The sequence below is a fragment of the Rhipicephalus microplus genome, chromosome X (genome assembly GCF_043290135.1).
Source record: "Rhipicephalus microplus isolate Deutch F79 chromosome X, USDA_Rmic, whole genome shotgun sequence".
Taxonomy (NCBI): Eukaryota; Metazoa; Arthropoda; class Arachnida; order Ixodida; family Ixodidae; genus Rhipicephalus; species Rhipicephalus microplus.
This window is the reverse complement of record NC_134710.1, coordinates 390,983,204-390,996,421: the sequence shown is the minus strand read 5'-3', so window position 1 is coordinate 390,996,421 and position 13,218 is coordinate 390,983,204. Positions and strand designations below refer to the sequence as shown.

Sequence of the window (13,218 nt, the reverse complement as noted above, 5' to 3'; positions counted from 1 at the left end):
TGTAGCAGTATTTTCAGGGTCATGGTCCGAACATCTCACCCACTTGCGAGCAGTGCTTCAACGTTTCCGCGAAGCAGGTCTGACCGTGAAGGCTCGGAAGTGCCAACTTGGCCGAGCAGAGGTTACTTACCTGGGTCACATAGTGGGGCAAGGCCACCGCAGACCTTCCGATGTCAAAGTGGCGGCAGTTAATAATTTTCCGCAGCCCCGGACAAAGACAGATGTGCGGTCGTTCCTAGGATTGGCAGGGTACTACCAGCATTACATTCCTCGTTATTCAGAGCTTGCCAGCCCACTTACTGACGCTCTTAGAAAAACCGAACCTCAAATTCTGGAGTGGGATGAGAAGAAAGCGAGGGCATTCTTAGCGCTGAAAAATGCGCTCATGAGCCAACCTGTACTTCAAGCCCCCGACTACGCTAGACCCTTCGTGGTTCAGTGCGATGCAAGTGACCGCGGCATGGGCGTAGTATTGTGTCAGAGAAACGACGCAGGAGAGGAACATCCCGTGCTATATGCAAGCCGCAAACTAACTGTAAGGGAGGAAGCCTATAGCGCTTCAGAGAAAGAATGCGCCTGTGTTGTATGGGCGGTTCAGAAGCTCGCATGCTATCTCGCGGGATCAGAGTTTATTATCGAGACGGACCACTGTCCCCTCACGTGGTTGCAAACGATGTCGCCTAAGAACGGCCGGCTACTTCGCTGGAGCTTGCTATTGCAACAATACTCTTTAGAAATTCGTTACAAGAGAGGCAAATTGAATGGCAACGCTGACGGCTTAAGTCGTTGTTTCTAGGGATCTTGATGGCGTCAGGTAATCTGGCTTGGGTATTTAGGTTCCATTTTTTTTTGTGTGTGTGACAGGTTTACAATTGCTTTTTTTGTATTTGTGCTTTATCACGACACGTGTTTGTGAATTTGAGCAGCCTATTTCAGGTTGGGTTGTTAGAATTGCTGCTGCTATTGTAATGAAGAACAGGTCGTTTTGGATGAATTAAAAGCCTGGTGGGTCTCAGGAAGAGAGTATGGGCGCTTGCCTGCTTGGCAGTTGTGTTTCTCGCGTGGTGGACACATGTGCTGTCTTTCGAGAAGGAATGTTGGCCAGCAGAGCGGGAGCCTTTCTCCAATTTTGGACGACGCTACCAGAGGCTGCAGATCACCAGGGTGCCAGAGGATTGCAGTAGAACTGCATCGAGGTGTCCACGGCTTCAGCACACCAGCATTGTCTTCATCGACCTCTCCCCACAAAGGTGGATGACCTTCGTACGTCGAGGTCTCGGCCGGCCGCCGGGGAAGCTGTTACAAAGCAGTAACGAAGTCCTTGGGCCGGATGCCCCCAAGCGTGCCTTCCCGTCATCTCGGACATTCTGTGTGGGGGCGGGTTGTCACCTGCACCGGCTCTGTTTGTCTCGGCTGTGCGCTTTGCCTGCGGGGCAGTGGCTACGGGCGGGCCCCTCTGGAATGTGCGGAAGGCCGGTTGTGTGCTACAGGAGGGACTTCTGTGAATTTGTCCTGCGTGGTCGCTCCCGAGTCCCCGCGCGTGTGCCACATGCATCTGCCACGTGTGTGAAGGGACACTTGTGTTGTGCTCTCCATGAGTGGTTGGTTCCCCGAAGAGACATTCCGCCTATATCTTCGGAACTGCACGGCGAGGCAGCGGGAGCAGCCCGCCAGAAGAAAACAGGAGAGTGTCGCGAGAAGAGTCGTCGTTCGGACGTTACTGTCCAACATGTTGCAAATAAACGTCTTGTTAAGTTTTCCTTTACGCCTGTCCCTCTGCCTCAGCTCTCGAGAGTTCTGAATGTCCCCGTGGCCTGCGGAATGACGACCACCACCCAGCTCCATGCTACCTACTGGGTCCGCTGCGGCCACCGACGCGGCTCGTAACAGCACGTACACCCAAAAACACAATTCCCCAAACTGTACGCATCACCGAACTGTGCTGCATCATGCTTTGGCTTCAAAATAGCATGACAATATGTCAACAATCTTACATACACCACCACTATTGATCAAGGGATCAAGTGACTGTTCAGGGTTCGTACAGGTTTCCAAAGCGCAAATTGAAGCATACTCAAGGACTTCCCAGGAAAGACTAAAAGCGGCACGCAATGTTGAAAAGTTTTTACACTAAATTTTTTAAAATTGACTCATTTTTATTTCACTTATATAGTACATGCATAGTGCAATTAAAACAAACATGTCTATACACTTTAGCTCACTTTAGATTTACCGCTCACACAATAGGAAAAAAGCCAGCACCTAACAGCATTAAATGTCCCTCACTTCGTTTGTTCGTGGTTTCACACAGTAAAATTTTATTCCCCGTGCAGTTTTGGAAGATGAAACTATATAAACTCACGCCAAATTACTGTTTCAGAAATGGAGAGTTGGTCAGCTCCATGTCAATGTATACCTGCCAAATTCAAGGATTCTGAATCTGGGGGATTTCTGCAATGAGAAGAGGGGGGCGGGTCACGCTGATTTATTTCCCCCCCCCCTTTTTGTGCACCAAAAAAAGCATCACAAAAAAGGGGGGGGGGGGTGAGTGAACATCAGCACTGCGCGGTCTCATACAGACTTGGAGTGGCTGAACACCTGTAGGCAGGGTTTCCCAATTACAGTAAAAACTGCAAGCCTCAAAAGGGAGCGAACATACTACATGTATCTATCAATATTTTCAGCATCAAAACAATTAGCAAAATCTATTTCTGTCAAAAGAACTCGCATACGTCTTCCTGGAACACAGGCAAACGAACAGGACAACACAGCAGGTTGCCAGGAAAACGCGGGTCGAAGCTTTGCTTAAGGCCAACTGAAAACTTAACGTCTAAGAATAGCCAAAGTACCCAGATCAACAGGAACGTAAATTATTCTTTGGAAAGAAACGCCTAACGCTTTTAGCGTTCTCCAAATCTTTACTGCCTCCACCGTTGCGTTAGCCGCGTCTGTAACCGCGGTTTCGCACGCGGCGGTTGCAGAAAGCGCTAGTTTCGTTTTCAATCTATGTGCGGTGGCTGCGAACGTACAGTAAAGCCTTGTTAATTAAAAGTCACTGGGACCATGAAAAATCTTCAATTAGAGCGGGTTTTCAAATTAACAGAACATACAAAAAGTGGAATGCAAGGAACTTCAAATTATTCAAACTATTCAGGGCTGGTCATTTGCTGTACTGGCTAGTTTGTGGCTCCAAGGCTTATGTTTCGCAGCAACACCTAGTCACTGTTCAGCCGCAAACAAGGGGGCATTCTAGGCCTAACTGTTCTCACTGAAAAAAAAAAAAAAGTCGCAGTTTTGCCGCAAGGGCGAAGCAATGAATACGATAGCAATAACTTGGAATGTAACGCTGAGAACGGCTAGCAGATCGAAAGATGCAGCGCGCTGCTCACGCACAAATGACGCACGAAAAAAACACACAGGACGAGAGCTAACTAACAACGTTGACAACTCAACACTTAACATGCTGTTTAAACAAAAACGATGCACGAAGCGTAATCACAGGTACAGATACAAGTGCGAACTATCGAGTGTCCCAGTTGTTACTTCGCTGTATTTGACAAGCGCGCTCTTTTCGGAAACGCGCCCTGCCCAGCGAGCGAAGTTGACCTTTGTGGCCCAGAAAACTAACACAGTCATTCCGGTGAAAGGCCAAGGCACACGATTCTCATCGAAGGATAAGCACTAGCGCACAAGCACCTAACCCCTTTGCCCCCATGCGTGGGAGATAAGCACGCACTGGCGCATGGCGACGAGCTAAGTGCCGAGCGCGGGCGGCTTTTTTTTCATTCTCGAGTTTTCCTATATATAGATATGTATACATATATGGTGCATGGCGGCAGCTTTGGCAATGGTAAGAAACAGCCGAGACTGTCCATATGATTGCTATCGCAACAAAACAAAAAAAGTGATAAACTGAAATGCACACCTGCGAAAAACGAGGCATCTTCACTGCAGCACAGTAGTAAAACGCGGACAGCATGTTGCCTGCTTCTCGCTGCGTCAGCACGTCGTGCTGCGACCATTCGCCTATTCTTTCTTGTAAAATAAAGAATTTAATAATGAAAAGTGTGACGCAATGTGTTCGGCTGGTAAACATATCCATTGAAGCTTTCGACCCGGCTTTTCGAAGTAGAGCTCCACCAGCTATGCAAGTGCACGAATTGCTGGACCAACTGGCACTCCGAGGTTCACAGACATCGCGGATTTCTTCAGACTGACCTTTATAATTTCTTGAAAATCTTAAAAAGAATGAAAAAATTGTGACGCGCTGACGTTGCGAGAAACATGCAATATGCTGCCCGGACGGCACTGCTGTATTGCAAAGAAGCATCTCTTGTTTTTTACAGGCACATATTTCACCTGACCACGACTTTTTTTTTATAATTTTATTTTTCGTGCTGAAAGTAGCAAGGCAGGAGTGCTTCAGCTACCACTCATTAGTATCCCTGAGCTACATTCTCTAGTGGCTCTTAGGAGCTGTCGTTTCCGCGGATTTGAGGCAAAATCGGAATCGGCACACTGCACCCAAAGTCTTTGAATTAACCGCACTTGTGCTGACCGCTGCTTTACTCTCTCAAACTCTATCTACTCAAACTTGCATTGCAAATTACCGGTACACTGAAATACTTCAAATTAAGCAGAATTTCAAAATAATCAAGTACAAATTAACGACGTTTTACTGTACTTTAAAAACGATGTCGTTTTTGCAATCTTTGATCGATTCTGCCGCAATTTTGTCCGCAGTGGTTGTCGCTTTAAGTGTTCGAGCGTTAAAGGTGCGTGCACTTTCGAAGTTCTGTAATGTCCAACAGTGACCAGAGTTTCGTTCACAGTGGTAGTGGCAAACTATAACTGCAGTTCTAACAGTGCGTGCATAGGTCGTGCATGTCCTTCTAAAGCTTAGAGTGCGCTGTTCTCGACCCGTTTTCCACGGTTTCAGCACTTAAGTTCATATGACCCACCGCGATGAGGAACAGAGCTCGGAACATCCGAATTTTGGCTCAATGAACATAGTTGATACTGAACAAAGGTGTCTATGCAGGCTAGCCGGTACTTCATTGCAATAATTGGGTGTAGCGTGGCGTACAAAATTGTAAGAAGTAGTTGACAGGAAAGAGGCACTGTCCTGTCAACTACTACTTCTTACAGTTTCGTATGTGGCACTACACCAAGTTATTGCAACATAGTTGAACTTGACTGGGGAATTTCACGAACTCCCCTTTTGCATCATTGAGATTTTACTGTACGTTTCGATGCACACCTCCTAATTTCGTTCCCAATAAAATTCAATGGGTTTGTAAAAAGCCCGGATTAGATTGGGCTGCATTTTTGTCAACATGGCTACATCACGGACAGAAATTTCAATTTCCGAGAAATTTTCCAGCAAACTGTACAAATGTAAGAGTTGGTCAAAATTCCGGAGACTTGGCAGATATGGTCATATACCACATAAAGAAGGCTGCAATGTCAATTGGGAGTGCCCTGGAAATTCAAGAATTTTCGATGATGGGCGATAATTCCAGGACTTTCAAGGTTCTTGAAAATGCATTTTTTAAATTCAAGTGTTTTCAAGGACCTGTATGCACCCTGCTGTAACATCGAATGAACTTCATTTCCAGGTACACATAGCAAACAAGTCCGATTGATATGCGGGATTTAAAGTCCCAAAACCACTATATGAATTTGAGAGACGCCGTAGCAGAGAACTCCAGAAATTTCGACCACCTGTGGTTCTTAAACGTGCACCCAAATCTGAGAACATGGGCCTACACTAATTTTGCCTCTATTGAAAATGCAGCCACCACAGCCAGGATTTGGTGCCGCGACCTGCAGGTCAGCAGCCGAGTATCTTAGCCACTAGATCACCACGGCAAAGCTAGCCAACAAGTCTGCCCTTCAGAGTCTATGACCAGTGTTGCATGTAGGTTCAGTTTCCTGCTACCAAAAAACTGATACAGTAGACTCTCGATAATTAAATCTCTGATAATTCATACTTTCGGTTATTTCAAACAAAATTCAATTTCTTGGTTGGCTCTCCATTCTTTCAATGTGTTTAAAAGCCTCTTAAGTCAAACTCCATCATTCAGTTAATTCATACTTTTTGCGGTTCCATACCAGAAGATATCTGCTGCTTTCCTACTACTGATTAAAAATTTGCATGCTTACATAATTCTAACAGTCTAAAATTGAAAAATAAGCACTTCAGTCCTTGAAGGAAAATGGCTCAAACGGGCCTGCACCCTATGAGCCAACGTTGCCGCTATACTCGCCGCCGCGAGCGCATGCGCGGGTGTGCCCCGCCTCCAAACCAAAAAAAAAGAGAAAGGAAGCCTTCTTTTGTACGTTGGCAGTGCCATGCTTTTAGTTAGCATCACATATGTGGGGCCGCGCTGAATATGGAGGGCACTTCACCGAATTAATAGTTTTCCGTAGTATCCGCGCCTGCGTCCCGGTCGTTCACTCTTTGGTTTCGGCACCGTGCGTGCGTGCATAGTTTCACTCCGCGCACATGGTGTGCCCCCCCAACGACGTACAGCTTTGCTTTCTTTCTTTCTTGCGATAGCAATTATATGGACAGTCTCAGCTGGTTTTTTGCCACCATTGCCGCCGTCATTCACATATATGTACACGTATCTACCGTATAAACCGGAATATGTCGAGATATCTTCAATAAAACAACGAGTTAAAGTGGCCCCTTGTCTGATATAGCGGTGTCTAGCGGACAGTGCACCACTGTCTGGCAAATGTGGCTTGCATATGCATGAGAAGCTGCACACGGCCATATTCGCATTCAAATCCAATAGCAGGTTGTTGTTTTTTTCTCTCGTCTGTTTCTTTTGTGTTCGTGATTTGCCTCGGATCTGTTCTAAGTTCTCGCTCCGCTTGACATTATGTTTCATTTTTAGTGGTCTTTTTTTCGTTCACTGAATATGAGTAGCAGTACAAGAAGGCAGTACTCAGCTGCATTTAAACTAAGGTTGTTGAGTTCACAGAAGCGAATGCGAATATGGCTGCTCAGCGCCGCTTCGGTGTATGAGAAAAAAGCGTGCACTATTGGAGGGTGCAGAAAGGGAAGCTGCAGATGTGCAATCCTTGGAAAATGTCATTTCGAGAGCGAAGTGCGGTTCATCCGCAGCTGGAGCATACGCTCGGGAACTTTGTGTGGGAAGTTCATGTGTGCTCGCTGCCAGTGACCGTGGATACCATTCGCAAGAAAGCTGTGGAACTCGTTCATGAAGCAGGGCTCACGAGAGAAGAGTTTCGTGCACCAAACTCTTGGGGTCGTCGATTCATGAGACGCAAAGGATTTTCTTTCGGGTGACGCACATCCATCTGTCAGAAGTTTCCAGACCAGTTTGAGGACAAGCTTATAAACTTTCAGGGCTTCGTGAACTGACTTCGGGAGCAGAACAACTACATGATGGGGCAGATTGACAATGCTGATGAAACCCCCGTGTGGTCTGGCATGCCTTCATCAACCATGATCATGCAGCCTGGCGCCAAGGATATTGTCCACTAGCAACAAGCACTCGCACTTCACCGTCATGCTGGCATGCATGGCAGATGGTAGAAAGCTTCCGCCCTTTATCATTTTCAAACCTAAGACAATGCTGAAGGAAGTGTTCCTGCCCGGTGTTGTCGTTGGCGTCAACAAAAAGAGATACATGGGCGAGGCGATGATGCTCGAATGGATACGGGTAGTCTGGAAGCCTCAGCCAGGTGTACTGCTGCGTCTTTGCAGCATGCTGGCGTTAGATGCGTTTTGTGGTCACTTAACCGATGCTGTGAGGCGCGCACTGGGCGATGGAAAAACGGACCTCGCCGTGATACCAGGTGGTATGACGTCCACCCTCCAACCAATCGACGTTGTGCTAAACAAGCTGTTCAAGGACCGAGTGCGGCTGGAGTACCAAAAGTGGATGTCCGGGGACAACCCAAAGACACCGACGGGCCACCTACAGAGGTCTCCGCTTGCGACTGTTTGTGGCCGAGTGCTTTCCGCCTGGCTTTCCTTGCCAGATTCCATGGTGGAAAATGCTTTTAAGAAATGTTCCATCAGCAACTCGCTGGATGGCACGGAAGACAACGCACTGTGGGAGGCGGCCAGCAACAAACTCTCGTCTTCAGAAGACAGTGGTGCTTCGTCTGACGAATAGAACAGTTGCTATGGTGGTTAAGGGGAGCTCCGACGATCGGGGTGCGGTGCGCCCAACTCGCAAATAAATGTCTTTCAGCAATTTTGGGTTGTTTTCCTCATTTTCTTTTTTGGTAACCTGAACTTGGGGGTCGACCTATATTCCCACTCGACCTCTAGTCCAGTTTATAAGGTATATACCAGAAAACTCAAGAAAAAAAAAAAGCCACCCGCATTCGGTGCCCAGCTCGTCATAATGCGCCGATGTGCGCCCATCTTCCAAGCGCACTTTGCCCCACAGATGGGGGGGGGGATAGATGCACGTGCGCTTATTCTTCGTTGGGGAGAATCCCGCACCTTCGACTTATACCGGAACGATTGTGTTTAGTTGCCGGGTGCACAAAGACTACTTCTCTCGCTGGACAGGCGCCAATTGCGAAAAGAGTGAGCTTTTCAAACACAGCGAACTAACAACTGGGGCACTTGCGAGTTCACACTCATATCTATACCTGTGACTACGTTTTGTGCCTTGTTTTTGTTTAAACAGCGCATTAGGTGTCGATCGGTAAACTTTGTTCGCTCTCATCCTGTGTATGTTGTTTTCGTGCATATTTTTTTGTGTGTGAGCAGCGCACTGCACCTATTGATGTGCTTGCCGTTTTCATACTTACATTCTAAGTTGTTATTATCGCATTAATTGCTTTGTCCTTGCGGCGAAACTATGTCTTTTCTTAATTTCGGACAACCGTGTCCTCACCACCAAGGGGATGTCAGATTAGATGCTGATTAAAACTCTCCGAGACCACAGTGATGATGAATCTTCGGAGGTCAACTTGTCACGCGCTTCCGTTTTGCGCCACGCCGCGAGTTCACAGACTGGTAGCTTTTGTGATTAGCCTATTAGTTCTGGCAACACGACGGTGCGTTGAATGCAATGCAATGAACGCAATAGCGAAAAATTGTAATGTTATAAGAAGTAAGGCTGGCAGCAAACTCTTTTGGATCCAATATCGCGGAACTCCTACAAAACACTGGTGTGAGCAAGTACGGCCGCTCCAGGGAGAAGTGCTTTTTTCACACAGTCTCTTTGCATTGAAACCACACTGATACTCGCCGAGATACCAAGCGCACCAGCGATCGTGGCCTTAATCAATGTTCACTGTTGCTACTCGAGTGACTCCCCCCCCCCCCCAACTGCGTTTTTTCATGCTCATGCAAGACTGGTGGTTTCCTTTCTGTTTGACATTCGATGGCAGTTCTAACACATGGGAGATGTTATCTTGTGCAATTTCCAGACGATAGGGATAGGCCGACTGATTTTATCTCTGCTTCAGCAGCGCTCACGCGCATTTAACCACTCGTGAAAGTTACAATGCGCGGAGGCATGTTATCAATTTGGACTTGTTGCAGAACATGGTGGTTACAGCAAAAACCCGCTGAGAGTGTCCATATAATTGCTATCACAATAATAATGCAGTTTTTTACTGTAAAATAAGAATTTTGGGTTAGCTCTGTCTTTAGCCCCCCCTTTTGTTTAATTTTTGCGTTTATTTTCTTATACCGAACCTGCATATAACGAAATCCTTTTTATAACAGATTTTTCCGAGAATTTATCGATTTCGCTATATCCAGGTTTAACTGTAAATGGCCGATAAACTTATAGACTTTACACTTCTTTCTGTTCATTGCATGCAGTTAGGATTTAAAAACGCTTAAACAATTTTTAGATCTTATAAAATCAATGCCTAATCCCAACGTAAAGTGTCACCTAACCCACAGTCAAATAAGTGAGCAATTCTGAAAATTCAAACAAAATTCAGAGGCCTTTTCGAGTTTGAATTAACTAGAGCCGACTGTAGGACACAGTCCTGTTCTTAAATAGCCATTTTTTTGTTCTCTCTGTTGACAAATGCAAGGAAAATGTGGCAGTCTTACTTTATCATGCTTCTTGAGGATCTTTCGGAAGCCAGTGAAGTTTAGGTTCTGGTAGTTCTGCAGGAGGATGAGGCTGAGGTAGAACTCACTGAAGGCCAGCTTCAGGTCGTGAATCTTGCGCGTGTGGATTTTGACCTCCTGTGCTTGCCGGTCGAAGGCCTTCATCAGACCCAGTCGACCCCCTCCTCCACCGACAGCTGCGCTGCCACTCAGCCGGTGTGACTCCAGCTTGCTGATGTAGTTGTTCAGCTCGGACTTGAGGTTGCTGAACTTTCGTGTTGCCTCTGCTAGTTTTTCTGCACCAGCAAAATTATAAAAAAACAGCTCGACTACGAGGAAGAAATGTCTAGCCCTAGGGCAAGCACAATCTCACCAAGGACACAGAGATTTGTGCACTAGCTGGCGGTGACAGTTCATGGTAATTGCACAAAATTAGTTATGCTCTTGCAGTGTATATTCTGCACAAATTTTGTTTGAAGCTGAGCTAAACTCAAGATTTAAATTGCAACTTCTGGTCTACAAAGGTGGCTTCAGGAGAGTTCTTCATGGCTATGCAAGGAAGCTAGCTTTGTAGCATATGTGCAGATGATCTTTAGAAAATTTTCAGCAAATGACTGTTGAGGGTGTGAGAATATTTAACACAGCAAGTTTCGTTATGTGACATCCCACTGCCAGAGATGGTCCTGACATTTGTGGACTCCTTTTACGAAAAAAAAAAAAAGAAGGAAAGACATTGTGGTCCATTACGTAGGGTGTTGAAACGAAAAAAAAAAGTACAACTTATGGGTTGCAGTTTCCCACATTCCAATGTGCTCCGGCTCACTTCCAACTCCGATAATTTTTAAAAATCTACAACAGCATGCAGCACTGAAGATCCGGTTTACAACCAGGTTTCAGTGTAAAATCATCTGCGGTGTCAAGAGCATAGCACAATTGTAAGCTTTGTTAGAAGCTGTAAGGAATAGACTGGTTGGAACATCAGAAGCTCCATTAGATATTTTTTCGTAAACAACAGTGAAATTTAGCAAAAACGGTCACATCAGGTGTACTAATAAATACAGCCACATTATGAGCCCCGTGTTACATGACAAGTACTATATGTGGTCTTTTGACATGTTCATCCCTGACCTCTCCACTTCTTTTTTTTCTTCCGATACAAACCCTACTTGGAACAGATGAAGCAGTAGGGTTATACAGTAGCTCAAAAAGCCAAATTTCAAACTGGATCAAATAAGCAACATAAAAAAATTACCAGTGATTATTGACGAGAATGAAATAAAGTGACGAGTTACACAGAATCTGTCTGGAAACAGCACTTTTAACATACACACGTACATGATTGATATGTGTGGTTTAACGTCCCAAAACCATCATGTGATTATGACAGACGCCGTAGTGGAGGGCTCCAGAGATTTCGACCACCTGGGGTTCTTTCATACACACATACATACATTTATACGTACATACATGTACACCACAGTATTCTGGCAGGATTACGTATGACATACCATTGATATACTTAATGCTAAAAAGAAGAGCAGCGTGTCATACATGCATCTTGCATGGAGTAGAGCGCTTGAGTTAAAGGCTACAGTGTCTTGCGACATCTTGAAGGAGGCTAGTGCATGAAGGAACACAAGCATAAGAGAGCAAATCTTTGGGTATATTAGAGGCCATTTATACTGACAACAGCACAACAAAGGACAAAGCATAGGAAGAAACACAGAAAGCATTTTAGGCCTATTCTGCATGCTCAAAACCTGTGTCCATGAGTAGTGGTGGTTGTGCAAACAAAGGAAGGAGCTCTTCAACTATGTGTCTACCAGGAAAGCGTCTATGGATTGAACATGGGAAAATATCGACCTTGTGACAAGCTTGCAGACGTCCTTAAGAGGAGATGCTAATCGAAGACACTTATTTTTTAATATTCACCCTAGAGCAAGGAAACTTGAGCTGTTTATAGAACTTTATATGTTAATTTCAAATATATAATTAGTTTTCTTGCAAGTTACATATTTTTAGCTCTGCAACATGACAAAATAAAAACCTTAACCCCTCCTCCACCCTCTTTTCATCCCTAAACTTGTGCAATTTCTTACCATTCATAGTTCATAATGTTTCAAATGAAGTGGAGATTGCAAATAACTAATTAGGAAGCACATACAAAATATGTAATAGTCGTGAAAAATAATACACCTAGAAAAGTCTATATTTCAGCTACCTCAGTTAAATTAAAGGTTTACACATAAGTTTGTATTATATAATAAAATATTGATGTTTAAACTAGATAATTGTATTTGTCATACTTGGTAAAGAACTTGGGCAAATTTCATACAGATCCGAGCACTAGAAGTGCCCAAAAAAGGAGGGGGACATTGAAAAAAATGGCAAAATTTGTGTTTTGAGAAAAACGAGTTTTAAACTTAAAATTGTTTTTATTTATAAAAGATATCATAAAATGCAATGAAATTTGCACACCCAAAAGAACAATCCTTTTTGTAGTGGCCACTGCCACTAAAATACACCAGCACCACGAGTTTGTCCTTCTCGGCTTTTTCGAGCAGACTCCACAGACAGGGCCATGAAACGCTTGCCAAACTTCCGCTCCATCTAGCAGAACCTTGTGCATACTGCAAGCTAGGAAGAAGTTCGACAGGACTGCGAAACCTAGACTAAGTTTAGTGTCGAGGGACACAATAGTGCCGATGCCATTTTGCGGCCATGTTTATGCCACATACCATCATACATAATGGCAATGTCGTCCCCGCTAAGTTCCCTCACTGCGAGCTCCTTCATTTTCGCAAGATTGGCGCTGACGTCATCCATTGCGGCATCGCGAATTTTCTGGCTTTTCACTTTCGACGCATTGAGTTTTGCAAGCCAACAACTGCTGCAAATCGGACCAGCTGCTCGTAGCCTATTACTACAGAGCACGCCACCAAAATGGCTTTCATGCCTGAAAAATAGCTTTTTTCATTCATAATGGAGATAAACACACGAAAAAAGCATTGTTCAGCTGCGCTGTTCGACAAGACATGGACCCCGCAAATAGGCTTCACAGCACATACAGGCGCGCAACGGCCAATGGCGGTCCCCTATCCATACCACGTGATAACCCACTCTCGGCACTTGAAAAACGTGCAAAAGCG

At 45.2% G+C, this 13,218-nt stretch overlaps 1 protein-coding gene across 6 annotated transcripts in view; it reads right to left on the bottom strand.

Annotated features, from left to right (window-relative positions):
* Positions 1–13,218, bottom strand: part of LOC119161011 (solute carrier family 53 member 1) — a 264,235-nt gene that overhangs the window by 234,585 nt on the left and 16,432 nt on the right. For all 6 annotated transcript variants that reach the window (XM_037413324.2, XM_037413322.2, XM_037413323.2 and 3 more), the window contains exon 4: positions 10,070–10,365. In XM_037413324.2, the coding sequence (XP_037269221.2) occupies positions 10,070–10,365 (296 nt within the window). The remainder of the gene's footprint in view (positions 1–10,069; positions 10,366–13,218) is intronic.